The 21,216-nt window shown below is 46.1% G+C and overlaps 12 protein-coding genes across 12 annotated transcripts; 6 read left to right on the forward strand and 6 right to left on the reverse strand.

Moving 5' to 3' along the window:
* Nucleotides 1–909: 909 nt before the first annotated feature.
* On the forward strand, nt 910–1,940 carry N7478_000588 (putative mannosylphosphate transferase (Mnn4); the record flags this gene model as incomplete). Its single annotated transcript, XM_056916803.1, has 2 exons — nt 910–1,775; nt 1,841–1,940. 2 exons carry the CDS (start codon nt 910–912, stop codon nt 1,938–1,940), a joined length of 966 nt encoding a protein of 321 aa, XP_056784683.1.
* A 609-nt stretch (nt 1,941–2,549) lies between these two features.
* On the forward strand, nt 2,550–3,587 carry N7478_000589 (putative zinc metalloproteinase; the record flags this gene model as incomplete). The annotated part of the gene is made up of 1 exon (XM_056916804.1): nt 2,550–3,587. The coding sequence occupies one exon, from the start codon at nt 2,550–2,552 to the stop codon at nt 3,585–3,587; it is 1,038 nt and encodes a 345-aa protein (XP_056784684.1).
* Nucleotides 3,588–3,778: 191 nt separating this feature from the next.
* On the reverse strand, nt 3,779–5,225 carry kat1 (putative 3-ketoacyl-CoA ketothiolase (Kat1); the record flags this gene model as incomplete). Its single annotated transcript, XM_056916805.1, has 4 exons — nt 3,779–4,206; nt 4,274–4,850; nt 4,916–5,096; nt 5,155–5,225. 4 exons carry the CDS (start codon nt 5,223–5,225, stop codon nt 3,779–3,781), a joined length of 1,257 nt encoding a protein of 418 aa, XP_056784685.1.
* A 595-nt stretch (nt 5,226–5,820) lies between these two features.
* N7478_000591 (uncharacterized protein) lies at nt 5,821–6,615 on the reverse strand (the record flags this gene model as incomplete). Its single annotated transcript, XM_056916806.1, has 1 exon — nt 5,821–6,615. One exon carries the CDS (start codon nt 6,613–6,615, stop codon nt 5,821–5,823), a length of 795 nt encoding a protein of 264 aa, XP_056784686.1.
* Nucleotides 6,616–7,182: 567 nt separating this feature from the next.
* On the reverse strand, nt 7,183–8,249 carry N7478_000592 (uncharacterized protein; the record flags this gene model as incomplete). Its single annotated transcript, XM_056916807.1, has 2 exons — nt 7,183–8,114; nt 8,228–8,249. 2 exons carry the CDS (start codon nt 8,247–8,249, stop codon nt 7,183–7,185), a joined length of 954 nt encoding a protein of 317 aa, XP_056784687.1.
* Nucleotides 8,250–8,611: 362 nt separating this feature from the next.
* On the reverse strand, nt 8,612–9,356 carry N7478_000593 (Ankyrin repeat protein; the record flags this gene model as incomplete). The annotated part of the gene is made up of 3 exons (XM_056916808.1): nt 8,612–9,098; nt 9,155–9,309; nt 9,342–9,356. The coding sequence occupies 3 exons, from the start codon at nt 9,354–9,356 to the stop codon at nt 8,612–8,614; spliced, it is 657 nt and encodes a 218-aa protein (XP_056784688.1).
* A 681-nt stretch (nt 9,357–10,037) lies between these two features.
* Nucleotides 10,038–11,540, forward strand: N7478_000594 (DASH complex subunit ASK1; the record flags this gene model as incomplete). The annotated part of the gene is made up of 3 exons (XM_056916809.1): nt 10,038–10,128; nt 10,187–10,293; nt 10,353–11,540. The coding sequence occupies 3 exons, from the start codon at nt 10,038–10,040 to the stop codon at nt 11,538–11,540; spliced, it is 1,386 nt and encodes a 461-aa protein (XP_056784689.1).
* A 1,097-nt stretch (nt 11,541–12,637) lies between these two features.
* On the forward strand, nt 12,638–13,864 carry N7478_000595 (FAD-dependent oxidoreductase; the record flags this gene model as incomplete). The annotated part of the gene is made up of 1 exon (XM_056916810.1): nt 12,638–13,864. One exon carries the CDS (start codon nt 12,638–12,640, stop codon nt 13,862–13,864), a length of 1,227 nt encoding a protein of 408 aa, XP_056784690.1.
* Nucleotides 13,865–14,419: 555 nt separating this feature from the next.
* Nucleotides 14,420–15,236, forward strand: N7478_000596 (uncharacterized protein; the record flags this gene model as incomplete). Its single annotated transcript, XM_056916811.1, has 3 exons — nt 14,420–14,557; nt 14,612–14,847; nt 14,924–15,236. 3 exons carry the CDS (start codon nt 14,420–14,422, stop codon nt 15,234–15,236), a joined length of 687 nt encoding a protein of 228 aa, XP_056784691.1.
* A 457-nt stretch (nt 15,237–15,693) lies between these two features.
* On the reverse strand, nt 15,694–16,908 carry N7478_000597 (uncharacterized protein; the record flags this gene model as incomplete). Its single annotated transcript, XM_056916812.1, has 4 exons — nt 15,694–16,153; nt 16,261–16,472; nt 16,539–16,774; nt 16,821–16,908. The coding sequence occupies 4 exons, from the start codon at nt 16,906–16,908 to the stop codon at nt 15,694–15,696; spliced, it is 996 nt and encodes a 331-aa protein (XP_056784692.1).
* A 17-nt stretch (nt 16,909–16,925) lies between these two features.
* On the reverse strand, nt 16,926–17,632 carry N7478_000598 (TPR domain protein; the record flags this gene model as incomplete). The annotated part of the gene is given in 2 exon segments (XM_056916813.1): nt 16,926–17,204; nt 17,220–17,632. 2 exon segments carry the CDS (start codon nt 17,544–17,546, stop codon nt 16,926–16,928), a joined length of 606 nt encoding a protein of 201 aa, XP_056784693.1. The 5' UTR covers nt 17,547–17,632.
* A 1,217-nt stretch (nt 17,633–18,849) lies between these two features.
* On the forward strand, nt 18,850–20,870 carry N7478_000599 (sugar porter family MFS transporter; the record flags this gene model as incomplete). The annotated part of the gene is made up of 8 exons (XM_056916814.1): nt 18,850–18,915; nt 18,969–19,020; nt 19,079–19,334; nt 19,398–19,646; nt 19,709–19,991; nt 20,068–20,420; nt 20,471–20,601; nt 20,656–20,870. 8 exons carry the CDS (start codon nt 18,850–18,852, stop codon nt 20,868–20,870), a joined length of 1,605 nt encoding a protein of 534 aa, XP_056784694.1.
* Between the last annotated feature and the right edge of the window lie 346 nt (nt 20,871–21,216).

Here is a 21,216-nt window from a genome sequence, read left to right on the forward strand (position 1 = left end):
CCTTGGTAGGGAAAGTTGGCACACGATCCTACTCTAGCTGCAGTTACCCCTGGAAGGTACAGCATTTATTCCAATTTCAGTCGGAATTCCGCGCTCGACTCCGTATTCGTAGTGATGCAATCTCTTCATTTCGAGGCATAATTATATTAATTTTCCCCAGATCTTCGTATTCGTTTCCCACTCGGGTTCGTAATGTTTTCCAAAGTTTTACTTATTGATCTGTGTTTTGATGCTTCATACACTGGCAACTCTTGTGCCTTGGTAAGGAGATTAAATCCTTACAAGCCTTTCGCACTGCGCTCTGTCCTTCCTAATTCTACTCCTTTACCCAATTCCCCTTTCCCCTATTCTTCTTCGCTTCTCACTGTCAGGAGATGGGATCCATCCTAGGTCCCAATAGTGGGGATATTCATCCGCTTCAATCCGCCCCACCACTAGCAGAACCTCCAGGGGAGCGTTTTTCTTTAGCCCATTGCCCTCCGGATTCGCCGGGTGGGTAATTGTTGGTTCCTGGATTCGTTTCCTCATTAATATTATTCCACCGTATTTTTTGCTCTTTTGGGATTTTTCTTTCCTGCCCTTGAGTCTTGTCTAGGAGTCTATCTTTTGCAATCTTTGCCATCATAGTACCCATCTCACCCCCTCCGGATCTTTGCCCGCTGTATACTATACATTGCTACCACCACAGGCCCACTCCATGGTCAGATAGCTCTGTCTCTTGGAAGACTGGAATAAAGCTATCTACTTGTAAATGCTACACGCATGAAACATCCACTGAATTCGGATAAACAAGTCCAGAAAACGATTCCAATTAGCACCTTATCCAGCATGAGAGCAACAAGGCGTCGCTCCGCAGCTCAACCACCTTTATAAAGAATTCAAACCAGTGCTTCGGAAACTCAGCCGGAGATGCATTGGCGAACGACATTAGCATCCGCCTCTGCACTCTGGTCTATAGCCACTGCATTACCTAGCACACAAAGTCAAGAACCGTACCCAGAACCCTCCGCAACTCCGAGTCCCTCCTCAACTCCGAGTCCCTCCTCAACTCCGAGTCCCTCCTCAACTCCCAAGCCAGAATGGAAAGACCCAACATACACAGATCCTCTCTGGCGACAATACGGCCTCAACGCCTCCGCCGAATACAAATACTTCCATGAACCAGGCAATGACGATATCCTCGGCCACTACGATTCGCGCTTCTTCGTCGGCCCTGTCTCCGATGACATCCGCGCAAAAACCCTCACCCACATGATCCGCGCATACCTCACATTTTTTCATGAAAACAAACTAGAAACTTGGATTGCGCATGGAACTCTCCTCGGCTGGTGGTGGAATGGTCGGATTCTTCCCTGGGACTGGGACATGGATACGCAAGTACCCGATACAACACTTGCTTATCTAGCAGACCACTATAACCATACGGTCGTAGAATATGAGTCGCCAACATCAGGAGAACAGCGCCAGTATCTACTGGATGTGAATCCTTGGTCGAGGCAGCGAGAACGTGGACAGGGCAAAAACATCATTGATGCGAGGTGGATTGATATCCAGACTGGGCTGTATATTGATATTACGGGATTGAGCCGATTGGAGCCGGATGCACATCCGGAAATTTGGCAATGTAAGAACTTCCATGAGTATCGAATTGGGAATATTTTTCCTTTGCGTGCGACGACTTTTGAGGGTGTTGAGGCTAAGGTGCCTTTTGATTATGATTTGATTCTACTGGAGGAGTATTCAGAGGAGGCGTTGATCAACACTACATTTCACAAGTGAGTTTTTTTAGATTTACCATTGCATGCTGAGATTGCCCGGGTTTACTGACTTGTTTTCATAGCCATACCTGGATTCCTGAAATGGCAGAGTGGATGTCGGATGATGCCATTGCCAATCTAACCATCGCATTATCCAACGGAACATCTGTCGCGAAACAGTAGGATTGGTGGGCATCATCTTACAATCCTTTTCTCCGACCCTTCTTTTCGCTACTTATTCTCTGTGTGTTCATTCTTGTCCCATCTCCACCCCTAGTGTTGAAGATGGCACCATTAATGATCGGCGCGAATATCTGTCGTTCAACTCTTGTATATATTGCATTTCGATCGAGATTCTTGCATTTGGGTATGCTATGTGGAATATTTGAGTTCAAATACCGTATGCCACCCCACGGCGTTTGGCGGTTTTGGTTCATTTTCAAAATTTTACAATGACTACTAGAAGTCCATCAGATTAGCTAGCCCTATACTGACATATCATTATGGTCCTAAGTAGTTTGTCTTAGTATAAACAGATTATCCAACTTGTAGGCATGGTGATTTGTAACATTTGAACTATAAGATCTGCGTTTCACTAACAAAACAACGTCAGTGGCTAATGCCGAGGCCCCATGCTTATCTCCGGGCTGACAAAGCTATTGCCGTGGAACTCTCTCGAATTCGCCTCAGCGCCTGCCTAATCGGGTTCATATATTAAAGCATCCAAGCGGAGTCGGTTTCTCACCTTGTCGCATCTTTACGCCTTACGCCTGCAAATCTAGCATATTCAATATGGAGACATCTCTTGAGTTAATGGTGCACCACCAAGGCACCGCGCATACCTTCCACCTCCCACCAACCGCCACACTCGAAGACCTCAGCTCCGAAATCGAAGCAGACCTCAATATCCCAATATCAAACCAGAAGCTCCTCATCGCACCAAAGCCAGGCATGAAAAAGGCCCCATTTCCACCAACGCAACTCAGCGAGCTGCTGCCTCTATCTTCCCCGAAGTTCAAAATCACCCTCCTCGGCACCCCAGCAAAAGACATCGCCGAGCTCCACCAACAAGCCGCAGACGTAAAAAAACGACAAGAAGCTCGTCGCGAAGCCTTCGCCGCTAGCAAAAGGAATAGAGTCACCCCCGCGCCTTCTAGAGGTGGCGTTCACACCCTCTCGTCCTCGAGTAACAACTATACTTTCCATCGCTGCCTTCCTCTCTCCTACCTCCCGAACCCAGACCGGTCTCTGCAGTTCCTCGAGCGACTCCGTGATGACCCAGGTATTCGCGCTGCAATGGCTAAGCATCAGTTCTCTGTGCCGCTTCTTACGGAAATGAATCCTGCAGAGCACACGACTAGTGAGTCGCGGACTCTGGGTCTAAATAGGAATAAGGGCGAGGTTATTGAGTTGCGACTGCGTACGGATGCGTACGATGGGTATCGCGATTATAGAACTATAAGGAAGACACTATGCCACGAGCTGGCGCATTGTGTGTTTGGACCTCACGATCGGGATTTCTGGGATCTGACGTCGCAGATTGAGAAAGAGGTCGAGAAAGCGGATTGGAAGTCTGGTGGGAATCGATTGACTCAGGATGAGTTTTATAACCCTGGGGATTGGGAAAGGATGCAAGAAGACGAGGAATACGTTGATGAGTGTGGGTGGACTGGAGGCGAGTTTGTGCTTGGGGGCTCGAAAGCTGAGTCTGGTGCTTCGGGATCCAGGCTCGGGGCAGCGACGGGAACTGAGTCCAGAAGGGAGGCTATGGCTCGTGCGGCGGAAGAAAGAATGAAGAAGGGGAAGGGGAAGCAGGATGATTCAAGATGATTGCCATATTACGTTCTTACGATTTTCTAAATTTTTCTTTAGTCTTCATTCTTGACTTGATACCCTCATGACCCTTTTTACTGGAAGCTTTGCATACTCATTTGAGAAACCCACATATATTTCATATGAATCAATTTACACATTTGTTGAATCAACCAGATTATCTGTATCAAGAGTTCTTACAATGACATTTACACTTGCTCGTTCACAAATAGACCGGCCATACCCTGACCAGTTCCAATACACATGCTAGTAACCAAGATCTTCTTCTTAGTCCGGCGCGCCTCGCTCAGCACAGTAGCGATTTGGCGCGCGCCGGTCGCACCGAGAGGGTGTCCTAAAGCGATAGCGCCACCACGGGGGTTGACCTTTGCGTGGTCAAGACCAAGGTTCTGTACACAGTAGACAGCCATGGATGCAAAGGCCTCGTTGATCTCAAAGATATCAATATCATTCTTATCCAGCTGAAATTTGCTCAGCAGCTTGGGGATAGCAGCGGTGGGACCAATACCCATCACGCGAGGAGGCACACCAGCAACGGTGGCGCCGCAGAACTTGGCGAGAATAGGTTGGTTGAGCTCGATGGCCTTAGAGCGACGCATCAGGAGGACAGAAGCGGCTATAGATATAAGTTTTAGCATTTGCCTCACCTTCCAATTTGGAAATGTTGCGAATTTGATACATACCTCCATCGGTAACCTGGCTCGAGTTTCCTCCAGTCGACTTATCACCAAACTGGGGGAATGCAGGTCGAACCTTCGACAAAGATTCGAATGTAGTACCAGGGCGAATTCCATCATCCTTAGTCAATGTGACCTGGTGAACCTCACCAGTCTTAGGGTCCTTAACCTTAACAGAGATAGGAGCAATCTCATCATCGAACCAACCGGCCTTCTGCGCCTCCTCCGCACGGCGGAATGACTCCGCAGCATATCGATCCTGTTGCTCACGGGATATACCGAAGTCCTTGCCGACATTCTCAGAAGTCTGTCCCATAGGCTGCATGCAGTCCTTTGCCTCTTGGTTCTGAAGAACTTCATCGTTGAAGGGGCGCTCAAGACGATCACCGGCAGCAGACATCAACTCGGCACCCATAGCAATACCGACATCAATAGCACCAAGCTGAATCTGGTTGGCAATATCTTGCACAGCCTTCAGGCCAGAGGAACAGAATCGGTTTACGCTGGAGGCACCAGCCGTGTGAGGGATTCCAGCAGCCAGAGCGGCAGCGCGGACCATGTAGGCGGCTTTAGCTTCGCCGACCTGTTAATTGATGTTAGACAGGGCGAGCTGAAAAAGCAGCAGTTCTGACTTTAAGTCATACTTACATTGCCCAAGCACACATCTTCGATCAGTGCGGGGTCGATTTTAGATTTGGCTAATGTCTCCTTCAGTAGCGCGTAGACAATGTAGTCCAACTCAGAGTCTTTAAAGCCACCCTTCCGCGCCTTGGTCAGCGGCGTGCGCAGAGACAATGTAATCACTACATCATCTGGGTTCTTTTGGGTGCTTTGATGGCAGTCAGCCTTACGTTCGTCCACTTCTTAAGTAATGATCAGAAGCTTACATTGCATTAAGCCCAGTGTTAGCACCGGGTCGGAGGTGGCTCAGAAGCGAGCTAAGACGATCTGCGGCCATTGTGAATGTATGAGATGAAACTATCAAATACTTTCATTAGCTTCTGTAGTTCAATATATCTCCTCATTCCTGACCACTCTGATGGGTTGATGCAAGGAGGCCCCCCCAGTGATATTGCGGGGAAGCTTGCATGCAGCTACTAGGCAAGTCTGAATAAAAATTGGAACAAGCAAACATGGGGATTTGAAATATCATTGGAATTCCAATAAACAAAAACTCACCAAATTGACCAAAGTATGGGGTATGTGAAGGAAGAAGGGGGAAAGAGAAGAGGAACGGCGAGGTACATAGAAGAGACGAGGCACTCCGCTTTTACGTTGACGTCGCCCCGAACTTGCCGAGGCTCTTTTGGCCCGCTGCTTACCCGATGATTGTACCTGGTACTTACTCCACTATGGTATTATTGCAGTGAAACAGAGTACCCGCTACCTTGTCGGAATGAAATATTTCCCCAGCTTCTGCAGGGTCTATCTTTGCCTAGGCTTATACTTATACTCGGAACAAAACAACAATAATTCAAGTTATGTGATATAAATAGTTTTAGATTATTCAACAATCCTTGACCGTATTGACCGCATGCCACTCTTTCTGTCATCTACCACGCTACAACACCATTCTCATCGGAGTATTGTCCGCTCTCTCCATCTTCAGATAAAGTTGCCAGCCGAACAATGTTAACCGCTGACGCCGCCGGAGAGCGTCCCAGATCACTGAAGCGAGAAAAGGCTGACTTTGTCAAATTTGGGCACGAGGCATTAACCTTCCAGCCTTGTTCCTTGAACTTCGCAGCATAATGCAGCGTCAGCATGTTCATCGCAGTCTTGCTACTACGATAAACAGGAAACGATGCTAGGCTCATCTTCTCGTAGAATGGAGAAGACGAATCAGTGCGCAATCCAATAGAGCCCGTATGCGAAGAAACAAAAACGATACGTGCAGGCTTCATAACCGCCTTCTCGAGCAGTGGAGTAAATGCCTCGGTTGTGATAGCCGCGCCGAAAAGGTTAACCTCGTACGTATCCCGGTATACATGTCGCAAGGCTGCGAGATCTGGCTTGGTCTCTTCTTTGTTTTCTAGCTGGTTCCAGTAGGAAGCGAGCTCGTTGTTGATGCCGGCGTTATTGATGAGGACATCTAGCCGACCGTGCTTTGAGGCAATGTGGTCTGCAGCTTGCTGAATAGAACCGTCGTCTGTCAAGTCTATGGTGATGGGTTCCACAGATACACCGGAGGGGTCGAGCTCTGCGGCTGCTTTAGCGCCATTTTCAGCATTGCGCGAGCCGAGCAAGATATAGTAGTCCTTTTGCTTGAGAAGCTGCTCTGCTGCTGCATAACCAATTCCTTGGTTTGCGCCGGTGATGAGGACAATGGTTCGAGATGTGGAAGTCATGTTGAAAATCTCAGGAATTCACTGGTGGAAGAAGATAAAGTTTTCTCACTATATAGGACTTCATGGCGCTCTTTATATTTCGAACACTGCGTGGTTTTCATGGTCAATGTCCCTAAGTCCGCCTCAGTGTATGTGCTGCATTCCCGCTTTGTGGTGGTGTCTCGGGGATTGGGCCCTTAAGTCCGCTAGAATTTTCCTTGCTGGGAACAGCGTCATGCCGCGGCGACCTGGAAACACGAAGACCTGGGTTTTACGGAAATATAGAGGACGCCAGTCGTAGAATACGAATTACTGGATTATTCCTTGAAAAAGAGAGATTCTATTTAGAGACAATACCGCAGGGAAATGAATCAGTGTCTGTCGATAACCCCATTTGGGTGTATTCATTCATAGCTAAATTCAAAATCCGTTTATTGATATTCCCGCAGAAAAAGAAAGAAAATGAGAAAGAAACAAGATAAAAAAATTGAGCAAGCTACCTGTTACCGTTGACTCAATCCAACCCAACTGCGCCAAGTTATCAAAGCCCATCAAGGGTTGTATTACGTTGAGAAATCCAAAGCTCAATCAAAGCAACTGTTGATGACCAGCATCGTTATCACTGACTACACTGCCGATCTCAGACCAGCTAGCTGGCGTCGATACGCCTCCCACTGAGGCAGCACCCAAATCGCTCAGTGTTCCATCAGATGACACATCATTGAATCGATGCCCATTGATTGAGCTTCCTGCTATGGATGGTGCGGACGAAACTTGACGTTCTTCTTGGTCCCAATTAATCAACTCATTTAAGTCGTGAAAGGTATCTGGTCGATGGCTTGAGTCAGATGCTGAGTGGGGGTGAGTATAATAGACCGGTTCGTTGCCTTCAGTATGGCTTGATGCTGAGATTGAAGCAGCGGACACAGGTGAGTGGCCTCTAGAATCAGAAAATGGATCAAAAAGACTTCCTCCATGTGGATTCTCAGATGTAGGCGTGTACTGAACAATAGATTCCGATGGATGATGTGACGCAGTATCGGAGTGGATCTCCACCTGCAGTCGGTTTCCATCCAGATCAGTCAGTCTACCCCGCCAAAGTTGCTGCGAAGTCCCTATATCCACTGCGGTCGAGCTGGCCATGTTATTGTCATCCGAGAGATTCCGGTTCATTCTATTGTGCAAGCGGAGGTTGCCATCATTGTCTACCAAAGAATCGAAGCTGTCTAGCGGTTGTTGGGAGTTCCTTGAGTTCCGGCGAGTTTCTAACAAAGCGGCCCGCCGCTCAATCTCTGCTCGTGCGATACGTCTGCGTTCTTCCGCTGCCTCCCCGATATCTTCATTCATAGAGATATCCTCTCGAGTCGGAGATGATGAGTTGCGTGGCTGTATCTCATCGCCTAGATTGTGTAAAGCAACTGCAACCTTGCGTCGAGAAGTATTCATCCATTCTTGAAACTGTGGTGACTGGTAAACGGCCACGCCGGCAGCGACGAGGACGGACACTGTCAAGATAATACCTGGATAGATCGTCAGATATGCTCGTAGCGGGGAACCGATAAGCGTGAGGATACCGCCCTAGTGAATCTAGAACGAACTAACCAACGACATCGATGTTTTGACTTTGACTTACCTTTAGCGAGTGGTGCAGGCATGGTGAATGTGAACCTATCACTTGTAGCTTTCGTATTGGTTTTAGCTTCGCCTTCAAGAGAAGACAAGGCTGAGTGGGAACTCGCAATAGAAGCCGGGTCTCAGCCGACCGTACGTCAGTATTTGTGGGGCACGGGTCCGGGTAATTATAGTTCCGGCCTTTCAAGGTATATACAGGAAGTTATGCTATGCTGATTACTTAATTATACATTTTTACTGCTGGAACAATTGATGTGGGGCGCGAGGGATCCATGTGTATCAGCAAACTTACTTTCAGCTACGTTTTATCGAATTGACTAACCTTGAACGACCTTCCCGATTGGCGAATAAATTGAGCCGCTCTCAAGGTATATCATATGAAGTTCTAGTTATTTGGAATGCTCTCCACTCTGCATCCTTCGTCGTACAGGGCAAACCTGAGAGCCATGCTTTGAAAGAAAAAGTTGCAAATTAGTGAAAAGTGAGTTTCATCTTGTTTTACTTCGAATTCTGGGCTCAGGATTAACGGCAAAGACAATGGAACAACCTTGACACGCGCATCTTGAGGGGCCCAAAGAGCCACATGATCAATCATATGATCAATTGGCATTATATCGGACAGTTCAACGGTGTCGAATATCGACAAAATGGCACTTTCCTCTGTGTATCCATTTTGCCTGGCAAAATCAAGATCCTTCTGCTCAGGAGAAAAACCTCGAGCGACCAGCAGTTTTGAACTGTCCAAATTACGGATTCGAATAGCAAGCTCGATTGCACTCGAGCAATATGGATCACTATCAAAACTATTTAGGATCGCATGTGAAACATCAATGCTTAAGCCTTTGTCCAGCATAAAAATGACTGATTCGTATCTATTGTAAAGAATGGCTATCAAGAATGCTGAAGCCCATATGGGTTTAGAACTTACCTATAGCCTAGGAGCACTTGAAGGAAACCCGTGTCATTATTGAATGCAATATGAAGCAAGCCGGTGTCAGACTTGAGCCATATAACAGCTTTCAGAAGCTCTTCTACGACGTGGATAAGTCTGAATATACTTCCGGGATGAAGTAAGCTAATCGCCTTGATAGAACAAAAAAAAGAGACGGAAATACCGGAGCCTGCCACATAAATGGCAGCAATGGTGTGCTCGGTTGTGGTGTATTCGTTTCAGGCGATAACTGCGAACTTAAGGGTTCCGAGATGCAAGCGTAAGCATATCATTATTTTACCATTTCGGGAAATTTCCCAGCCATGACTAACTTGAATGTAATGCAGATCGGATCTTCAATTCAGACCTTGGTGAATGCAGGATCTTCGGCCAGGCCTTCTTCCCGAATGGATGCGAGGTAAGGATTCCCGACGGGCATCTCGGGACTTCCACGATAGGTTTCAATTGTGTCAAATAATAGATACTATAAATTCATAGGGATAGATTTACTAGTTATTGAGTTCCTTTCGCAATGCCTGACTGTCTTTTAAATCCAAAGATTCTCTTTAGTCGACTGAAGCAGAGCAATGACATGCACGAAAAAGCGTTGACGTGAATACAAAGGATCCAACGAGCAATGATTTTATATCCAAAGCATTGACATTGATCTTTCGCCATTGAAAACGTCCCGTCTTTCCTCATTGAGATCGGTCTCCTCCCGAGTATGGCGCTCCACATGACTGATGCAAGCCCTTATCTACAGCCCTAAAAACACACCGCTTTGGGTAGCCGTTCCCCGCGCGTGGAGTCGACGCGGAGCTTCATTGTTTTCTATCTACCTCGAGATAGAGCACTTCTTCAAACACCAGAATTGCCCATCATGTCCCGTCAATCGGGCCACCCTGAGCGGCCGCTTTCACTCACCGAAGAACTGGAAAAACTAGAACAGTCCATCACCTTGACGCTCCAAGGTAGGTCAGACAATAAACAAACCGAATGAATATGACGTTAACCACCGAATGTCCACAGAGATCGATCAAAACTTCAGTCAAGCACACCGGATCGTGACGACTAGTATCTTACCTATAGTGGAGCAGTATACGGAGCATTCTCATGATGTTTGGGATGGTGCCAAAGTGAGTTCATCTCAGGGGAGCATTCGATTGCTCTTTATGCATACTAATCGACGACCTAGTTTTGGAAACAATTCTTTGAGGCCAGCGCCAACGTGTCTCTGTCCGGATATGAGGAGCGACCGAATGGGAATGATGATACATCACAGGAGCCTACAGCAACAGAAGAGGAACTATCTGCCGATATAACTCAAAGCACAACCCACGAAGCCGACCAATCCTACGCTACGCCTGCGTCGCAACGCCATATTATCCCCCATGGCCATGGCGAGGATCTGGATATCACTGCCCTCACTATCTCCTCGCACAGCACGCCGCGAGCCCCAGCCCAACAAACTGAGGACGACATGACAATATCCTCCATCGAACAATCGTCTTCATACGAGAATTTGAGAAAGCACATCAACGAAGAAAGGTCCCCCTTCGATCTTCCGGGCTCTTCTACACTTCCATCAACCCCAGGTCGGCAACCTTTCTTCCCACCAGAAGCCTCATCCGTCACTCCTATGTCATCACCCTTTATCCCACCTACGTCCTCTGCCAAATACCAGTCCGCATCTAGAGACAATCGGTACCACAAATCATCTGATCCGGTAATGCACCAGATGCTCGATAAGACATACCGCGTTCAAGCTACTCCTCTAGGCAAGGGATTCTACAATGCAGGGGGCGGTACAAACACACGCTCTAAATTTGCGGTTACCCCGAAACAGGCCGCCTCTAGCTCGAAGTATGCTTTCGACGATTCACCAATTTCCAGTCCGGAACCTGAGGCCCCTCAACTCCACTCTGAGATCTTTTCTTCGCCTATCAAGGGTGTCGATGCAACACCCGGAACCCATCGCAAGCGACGTACCAGCAGCAATCACGTTCGCGGCACTCCAAAGCCCGGCTTTAGTGTTTTGACTCCCGCCAAGAAACCAGGAACCAGCCGGGCGCTCTGGGATAGTGACGATGATCTAGATGAAGATCTCGGTCCCAGCCCTCCCAAGACCATGCAATTCCATATTCCTCAGAGTCGACTGATGCAAACACCTGGTAGGAGGATTTCCCATGTCCCCAAATTTCCTTCACCTTTTATTTTGAGTATTAAACTAACAATATCACCACCATCAGCTAAGGAAGCCTCGAAGCGTATTGTGGACGATTTGCTGGCTACTGCTGGGGCAGGAGACGTCACCGACGACCTTGACGACCAGAGCCCGAGTGTCATTCGACGCATGGAACGTCTAGAGGATGATACCTTTTGAGAAGCATTTACATCCCCGGTGAACTCTGATGCGATTCCTCCATGTCCTACCAATGAACATTGTCAAGGGCATACTCCCTTGTCCCCGTAAGATTCCCCTTTAGATCGTTGTCAATATCATCTATCAAGTTGTACCATCAAAACGCCCGGCTTTTGCATTTCATATATTAAGCAAAAAAAAAGTCCTTCATTGGACTTGGCTGGATTTGATCTAATCGGCCGAGCAGAAGAGAGGATGGTTGTGGTAAAATCAGGCACCACAGTGCGCGAGATGATTCAAGCGACTAGAGCTGCACACAAGATTTTACGATTTCCACACCCAAAAACTGGCCACAACAACAACCGCAAGGCACAAAGTAGGACTAAGGGCTTTCAAAAGTCCCGCTCTAAGTGCAATTATATGTACTCTACGCAGCTGATTCCTGAACACTCGAGACTCATTTAGCCTCGGAAAAGGATGACTAGGAACATCTTTCCCCATACGATAGAAGCCAAGGAAGATTGCTTGCTTAGGGCGCTTGAAATCCATTCTTGTGGTCTTAGGAAATGACATGCATTCGAAACTTGAGGCATTTACATTTGATATTCCACGGTCGGCTTATACGAAGCTGTTGTGAGGGCAATGTCTGATATTATATCCAAATACGAGAGTGAGGTTACAACGCCACGTCGTAATTGGCTTGTGGGAGGCCTAACTAGATCAAGTATCACGGTGCGCCTTTGACTAAAATCAAGTTCAAATACAAAAGCGCTTCCTGGTATTTCTATGTACACTTGAAGCAATCAGAGCTGTCGTTGATGAATCATCCTTTTTGCAAGATTGGGGCTTACGGAGTACAAGTTCTGCAAATCTGTGGTTATTCCCGAAAAACGCCCAAAGTGTTGTTGTTGCCAGTTGGTGTCGGCCACCGCCTCTCGCCTCTCGGTCCCGAGCCTCAAATTTCGGTCCCGAGGACTGCATCCTGAGCGATCTATAAGAATCACAGCATCACCTCAACCCAATATACACAAACCAGCTTGAGAACTCATCATCAATATCTATCAAACACACAGTTACTTTCCTTGGGAGACTTCACGTTCCTGATTTTGTTTATTATTATGTCTCTTCCAGTCCTAATCGTCGGCGCCGGGCTCGGTGGAGTCTGTCTTGCCCAGGCCATGAGAAAGAACAACATTCCATTCAAACTGTTCGAACAAGATGAAAGACAAAATCTTCGCACTCAAGGATACCGTCTCAGAATTACTGAGCATGGCGTCAAAGCTCTAGAAGATTCTCTAACACCAGAGATTTTCGCTCTCTTTGAGAAAACTTGCGCTGCGACAACTGGGCTCGGCGTCAGAATCAAGCCCGACGGCACTTCGACTACAACTTTGGGAGGTCCCGGTGGTCCTCCTCCTGGGCCACCTTCTGGCTCCTTCTCAGGAAAGATATACACAATTGATCGCAGTGCTTTCCGCGAAGCACTGCTAACTGATCTTGACGAGCGTGTCGAATTCGGCAAATCTCTACTGCACTACGAGGAGTTTGATGATAAGATCGTCGCCCACTTCGCAGATGGAACCACCGCCCAGGGGGCCTTACTAGTCGGAGCGGATGGTGTTCGCTCCAAAGTCCGCAAGCAACATATACCCAACTTCCCAGCTATAGACACGGGAATGCGCATTGTGTTCGGCAAAACACCCATCACGCCTGAATACTTAGCCGCTTCACCAGAGAACCACCGAACAGGAATGAGCCTGGTGACAGACCCAGACGACAAAGATCAACCAACCCTCATGTTCGAGTCAATTCATTTTCCATACGCGAATGATGCCACAGTACCGCCACTACCCAGCCCGTATATGTACTGGGTGCTTGTCGTTCATCGGTCAAAAATTCCCTTCTCTGATGAGAGGTCCTGGCACATTACCCCGCAAGAGGCTGCGGATCTTACGCGTCAATTGACTTCGTCATGGGATCCATCTGTGCGAAGTGTTATTGACTATCAAGATGCAAGCCAGTCATCTATTCGCTCACTTCTGTCCGCCCCGTTTGAAATTGCAGCCTGGGAGCCATCGGGTAAAGTGACTCTTCTAGGAGACTCTGTTCACGTCATGCCCCCAACTGGAGCAATGGGGGCGAATACTGCTTTGCGTGATGCTGCTGATTTGGCGCATCGGATTGTCGAGGCTGGTGGTATTGAGAAGGTGGACAGCCAAGTTATCGGAGGCTATGAGGTCGGTCTGAGAGAATTTGCTAAGATGGCGATCGATATGAGCTGGCAAGGTGGAATGAAGAGTTTTGGGCTTCGACCTGTTGATAAATGCGAGAGTATTGTTCTCTAGGCCCATTTTAGATTCAAGGCACTGTATAGATATGTACATGTACTAGTAGTAATTGCATGTAAAGGCTTTGAATATATTTTTTCCGCTCTCTATCACTCGGTGTTTCGCTACGGAGCGGGCTACACCTTGTAACATTTGAATCAAGTAATACCAAGTCGGATGCTTTCGGTCGCAGTCATTTTCCCATTCAAGCATAAACAAGGTTTTAAGATGTATTAATCATCAACCTAATGTTCAATCATCATGCGGGTTTTGAGTATTCCGTTTCTGTCGGAAGGCAACAGCATTACCCCACGAGGCTGGGGAGTTGGGGCCATAACAACCCCCGGGGCCAAGCCATGCAAAGAAATGACTGGTTGTCTTTAAATAGATTTATATGATAGTTATGATAGGTAAGTATCGAGTTTTGTTTTGGAAGGCAGCCAAATTAAATTAGCACGGAAACACATTCATTTGATGTATTAAAACCTCCAGCTAGCACCAAAACAACTCATTTGAAGATCGGATTCACAGATTCACATTCCACAATATCATCAATTTTATGATCATCTTAACATGAACTCTCCATCGGAATATCCTCTTGCGTGGGCTCGCAAAGCCCAATTCCTCGTTGCCGGCCTTTCTCTGCCATGTGCTATAGCCGCGATCGTTCTCAGAAATGGGAGTGCTGAAACCATTCTGCAGCTTATACTGGTATATACCACACAGCCTGGACTTATTCTCATACTTTTTATTAATATTTTGCAGTTTATTATTGCCATGTTTGCCTCGGCTGTCAAGCTTTTCCTAAATCGTGGCCCTCGAAAACATACCTACTCGTCCTTGGAGATTTTGGCGGACGCTTTTATGGTCGCTCAGTTTCTCGGCATATACATCGCAGGCATTGTTATTTTGGCCAAAAGAAACTATGGCCGCTACTGGCGCCACTCAGAAGCCCAGAGCATTCCCCATACGTACTCCAATCTTTCCTGTCTTATTATGCTGTGAGTATTACGATGTCTCTGTTGGCCGGTCTTGTGTAATGTCATTGATACTAATCATTGAGCCTATGCTTATTAGCATATCTTACGGATACACATTTACTACTGCAGTATACCACCGTCATCACCAATACCTTTTACGTCTTCTCAAGGGACCTTGGGGCACTACATATGTGCTATGTCCTTCCTGCGACCGTGATGTTCAAGCCCTCGATGGTAAAACTCCCAGATGGCAAGCAGGCGCTCCAGAAAGAACTGCCAATTCTTTCGATGACGCTCGGGGCCTTTACACTGACTTTGTAGCTGAAGATCAGTCATTGCTTCGCGATGAAGTCAATGAAACTACGAAGCAAGAGACTGGCGTTATTTCTTCGACCAACGATGCTGTGTAGTAGGTTCCAGATGAGGGTGAAGGTGGAGCAACTTATCTTCCAGTAGACCCCTGGAAGAATGGCTAGAAGATTGACCGTAGCGTGGTGGTTTAAATGATTGGGTTGAAATTTTAGAGTTTATGATTTACATGCCTTAAATGTATGTATGTAACAACTTTAAAGACCCATGCCATGCCAGCTTGCTTTTAGCGTCGTGTTTGTGAATCTATAAAAATTCCAAAAATTCCAAAAATTCCACAAAAGTTGAGTAATCACCTCAATACCTAGGCGCCATTCTCAAGACTAGTTTACAGCGAATACGAAAGATAGACAACAGGAACAGAGTTTGTGTTTCAATATTTCTAAACGATCCGGCCTCCACGTTGGAGTAATTCAGCGCGGAGAAAGAAAGCAGTTAGATTTACCCCAGAGCCCCCAATATTTTTGCCTCCACCAGTCTTTTTCCAATATTCATTTTTTAGATCAGGCCATCAGTTCGATCCGAAAGCCGGCCATACGTTTTGTAGAATGTTTCATCTTCGCCAACGCAGATCTTGTAGGATATTTTGGCATATGTCACGCTTTGGGCCTGAAGTGCAGGCGCTACGAGACGGTAGGCACGAGCGAGCATCATCCAACAGCCGACGACATCATCGTTCATCATCCCCCATGTCTTGACAAGCAATGGCGGCAAATACCATGTGGTAATCTCCGTATCAGGGGCCAGGTCTTTTGTAGCACGAAGAATCATCATATCACCAATGAACGAGTGACAAGCATTATTGAAGCAAGAATGATTGATATGCGATGCTAAGCACCAAATTCCACAGGATGGAAACTTCTCATCTCGTGTACCTTTTCTGGAATTTATATGGCTCCTGCGAGAGGTGAGAGGGGATTTAAATGCGTTCAAGTCGACAATGCACTCGACAAGAAATCTGACGAAGTATAAGCTTTTGGCATGTTTACGGAAATTTGTATAATTCATACGTATCCACAGTGGGTTTACCATCCACCTCCTGGACATCCACCGCACCATATGTACCCCGATAAAGATCGAGTAATTGGGGTAAGTAGAGATGGGTTCTTATAAAGCTTTTGGACAATCAATTCAATGAGCTTCTCATTTGTACCAGCCCCCGCTGAAGGTTCATCATCATCTTTATGAGAGGCATAAGAAAATGCTTTTTCGCAGAGTAGCAGGTCGCCAACTTTGACTGTTGCTGTTGTGAACAGACCATTTCCATGAGACTCTGTCTTTTTAACGATTACAGGTCCAATCTATGTAGCGTGATCGAGGCATGGTGGCCGATGCTCTTTCACCTCCGATAGCATCTTCTTAAACACATAGTTGCCCGTGTTCTGCTCTGCACGTCGAGCCGAAGCTCTCGCAAACTCCTCTTGAGCGAAGGGACTTCCTGGGTATTTCTCGCTGAGCAGCTTATAGATTTCGCAGGATTCAGAGAATCTTTGAAGCTCATACAAAGCTTGTGCTTTTCGAAAAAGAGCTTTTTCACATTGGTCGGGTCCACTCAATGCTTCTTCGAGACCAATAATTACTGCATCAAATTGTCCTGTTTTCAAAAAAAAACAGAGCCCGGTCACGCTCTATTATAGCCCCTAGCTCGTGAGAATGATCGACTTCCAGGGCCTTTGAATAACTGTGCTCATTATCAGTCTCACTTCGAACCATTTTTGTATCTCCCAACTTTACCATTCTATAGCAAATCGATAATTGCGCTGGTCAAAAAACTTGTTCCCTTTTTCTTTCCAGCTTTCGACAGATTCATCAATTTCAAAAACCTTTTCCATCCAGGATGCGGGAACCAAATGATGAAACGTTGGAATAAACTTGAGATCTGAAAAATGATCAACTCGAATACAGTAGTTGCTGTCTCCCATCACCTTAACGTATGGTTCTTTCACAATAATGATGGTTTTCTCTTCAATACGATGAGACCGTGAGAGTTCTTTTTCCTGGTTGTAAAGCTACAGTGTAAGCACTCTGTCCTCTTCATCCTCAACTATTGTCATCACGGCCATTATGGTGTCTGTTGGGGTGACTGTTCTGAGCAATAGATAACACCCTCGGTGGTGGGTCTCTATGAGTAGATCTTTTATCATGATCTTTCTCAAATTGTCGAGGGGAACGGTACACGGAGTGTAGGCAGAAGGTAGAAATGATGATTTGATATTCATTGACATCTCATTATGATTAGCGAGGGCAAGAAAGCGACGATTCTCAAACTCCATGACAATTGTGGTTCGTGACTTCTCTGACTTTAAGGGCTGACCATTAAGCTCTTCAGCGCGCTGGAGGTTCGCCTCCATTTGGGCCTTGAAAACTTTCGAGTGATGCGGATTGTTTGAGGAATTGTGGGGATCCTTTCCGCAAGAAGCAAAGACAGGCACCTTGACTAGATGTAATGACTTTGAGAACTGAGGTTTTCTCTGTAGTAGCAAGAGAAGGGGAAGTCCAGAAGGATGAAAAACGGCGGATGTGACTTGGAAGCAATAGATAATGAAGGGTATATAAAGGCAGACATATCATGATGACGCTACTAAGAGGAACGCTGCATACAATTCGTTTGCAGAATTTGTTTAAGCTAACACAGCTCGTCGGTTTGTAGGGGCAAACTACCTATCAAAGAAATCTTGGAATCAAGCCTTGGAAGGTAAATCTGAAAGTAAGAGCTTAGAGGTTGAAATACATAATTTGCAGGTAGCCTACATGAAGTACTGACACGTTGCTACATACTAAATCGTGGGGCAAACATATTTTATTCATCACATATCCATGGATTATTTATGTATATTTTATGCGATAGCTTAGCATTGGAAAATTCCAGTGTGGTATAGACCATATACTACTAAGGCTCATACTAGTAATATTTGAAGTTCATGAGAGATTCCAGAAAGGACAAGGGAAGGAAAAAACGCATGTGAATCATGACGATGATGATTAAACAAAGCTGGCTAGAATTCGAAGGTAATTTTGTTCGTACGAGACCTTGCTAAGGCACATTCATGAAAATGGCTTATGGAAAACAACTTGGATATACCTTTTGGCCGACTGTGATTATCCAACAGCTACATCTCAGGCACATTTATCCTAGACTAGCAATAAGCCTAGCACACATTTAATAAGATTAAGCTCAAACTATATATCTCGGCGTGACTCCCTAAAGTGTAATCGCTGATCAGGCTGTCGGCTCCTTTACCCAACACGACCCGCTACTTCCTGGGGCATAACCTTGAGGACTTTTAGTGTTAATACGATACCTCTCACTCCTTGTTTAAAGTTCAAATATGCGTATACAGTGACCAATAGTTGTGCTTCGATTTCAATGAAATTTGTCCATATCTAGCTCAAAATGGCGCTCGCCTCGATTGCCTCCCCGCGTTCTCTCCGCGTTTCCCCACATTTCAGCATTCTCCGGGAGTCAAATACCCCAGGATTGATCTCACGTCATATAATTGGTTAGGCTCTGTACGACTGACTTCCAAATTGTATATAATTGACGAGATGATGCCAGTTTAATTTTTAAATCCGAAAGATCCATTGTCTAGCCCATACACATTCATAAACGATATCCGATTTACATCTTACTTGTTTTACTATTCTCATGCCACAATGAGTGTGCAGATTAAAAAGCCTTTCTTTGGCTTTACAGGAGGATGGCTCACTTTCTGGGTGACGGTATGATAATAAATACCTTGTTCTGCTTGAACGCCGCTCTGACAACTACGCAGGTTGCATGTGCAACAGATATGTCCTTGTTTGGGTATGACCAAGGCGTTTTCAGTAAGAATCATAATTGGATGATATGAATGATAGGGTATAACTGAAATAATTCATACAGGTGGTGTGGTGATCACACAGAACTTTCTCGAAGTTCATGACTTGGTCGGGCCTACGAAAACTAGAACCCTTTCCACAGTGACTGCTATATACGATGTTGGCTGTTTTATTGGCGCGATTGTCGCTTTCACCATTGGAGAAGCCTTGGGGCGGAAAAAATCGATCATAGTTGGGACAATAATTATGGCTGTCGGTACTATCCTGCAGGCAAGCTCGTTCAGTCTGGAACAAATGTTTGTTGGACGAGTTGTGTTGGGGTAAGGAGACAACTGATCACTGGAAAATTATGTATTTCATGCTGATTCCAATCAACGTGGCAGGATAGGAAATGGCATTAACACTGCTACGGCGCCTATTTGGCAAACAGAGACTTCACAGGCAAAATGGCGTGGCAAGCTCGTGGTGTTTGAGATGATGATGAATATCGCTGGGTTCTGCCTCGTCAACTGGATCAATTACGGATTCTCTTTTGTCGGTGGCTCTGTTGCCTGGCGGTTTCCACTCGCTTTCCAATTTGTTTTTCTCTTCGTTCTCATGGGCACTACGCCGTGGCTACCAGAATCTCCTAGGTGAATTCACCTCCAACATTATTTACTTATAACTCGTGATGCTAAATTCTTACAATATAAAGGTGGCTTCTTGCACATGGAAGGGAAGACGAAGCGATTGAGGTACTCAGTTGTCTGGAAGCGAAGTCGGCTGATGACCCCTTCATCGTTATGCAGTGCCGCGAAATCAATTTCAGCGTCCGATACGAGCGTGAAAATGCAGTGCGGTGGAGAGATTTGCTGAAGAAAAAGGCAAATGCTACCAAGACCCTTCGAAGGCTCATTCTTGGTGCTGGAAGTCAATTCATGCAACAGTTCGGAGGCATCAACATCATGTCCTATTATTTACCGACGGTGCTTATCAACGTGAGTTATCAAGAAGCAACCCTCGGTCGCTGACTTACGCCTTTGATTGAAAGTAACTTATTAAGCGCTCGTTTAGTCCGTTGGTCTCTCTGATAAGCTGGCTCGCTTACTATCTGCGTGCAATGCTGTATCGTATCTGGTGTTTTCTGGCCTTGCTGTCTTGCTTGTTGAGAGGCTAGGGCGCCGAGGACTGATGATGATTTCAACGTTCGGCCAGTTCGTTTGTTTCTTAGTTATCAGCATATTGTTGTGCTACTCTGAGACGAGTACTGATGGACAGAAATATGCATCGGCATCGGTCGCATTTTTCTTCCTCTATTATGGTGCCTTTGGCATAGGAATGCTTGGTATCCCTTGGTTGTATCCGACTGAAATCAACTCTTTGCCGATGAGAACCAAGGGAGCAGCAGTTGCAACTGCTATGGACTGGTTCGTAATGTTTCGCTCAATAATTTGCTCAAGTCTGATCATGGATGTAGGATTACGAATTTTGTCATTGTCGAAGTTACTCCAATTGGAATCCAGAGTTTACGTTGGAAATTCTGGCTCGTTTGGACTGCGACCAATGCTGCCTTCTTGCCAATCCTTTACTTCTTCTATCCCGAAACAGGTGCGTTTTTAGTTCGATTGCGAAGAGTTCTTATACTAATACCTCTTTAAAAAGCGAACCGAAGCCTTGAAGACATGGACGCATATTATAGATCTAATCCATCTTTAATCGTCACCAAGGACCCGGATGCCATCTCCCGAAAGCGCCCATTAAAATATATCACTCATGAAGCCCAGGCTATTGAGAAGACTGCGGCGGGCTTGAGCTACTCATCAGAGGGGATGGCGACCCATGTGGAGAAACTCGATGAAGAGACTGGCAAGAATTGAGCTTAACCATGACTTCTCGGCGACGAGGCAATATAATGCCTTGGATTTGATGGACATAGCAGTGATTAGTTATGTATCAAATTATATTTTCCTGGCCTGAAGCCATATGAGCGACATTTGAACACTAGAAATCTCCAGTAGTAAACACCGGTATCATTGTTACTGTACTTGAATCTAAATATTAAGGGAAAGATTCAATAGAAGACAGATCAACCAAAACATTCCAATTTACCCTCGCTACAATATAATACATTCAGAGTAAGCTAGAAGGAATGACCATTAATGTATCGCGGAACTGGATTCAAAATTTCTCTGTGTCAGTGTTAGACTGTTAAACATATTACTA

The sequence above is a fragment of the Penicillium angulare genome (assembly GCF_028827245.1).
Source record: "Penicillium angulare strain IBT 27051 chromosome Unknown utg000001l_segment0_segment0, whole genome shotgun sequence".
NCBI classification, from domain to species: domain Eukaryota; kingdom Fungi; phylum Ascomycota; class Eurotiomycetes; order Eurotiales; family Aspergillaceae; genus Penicillium; species Penicillium angulare.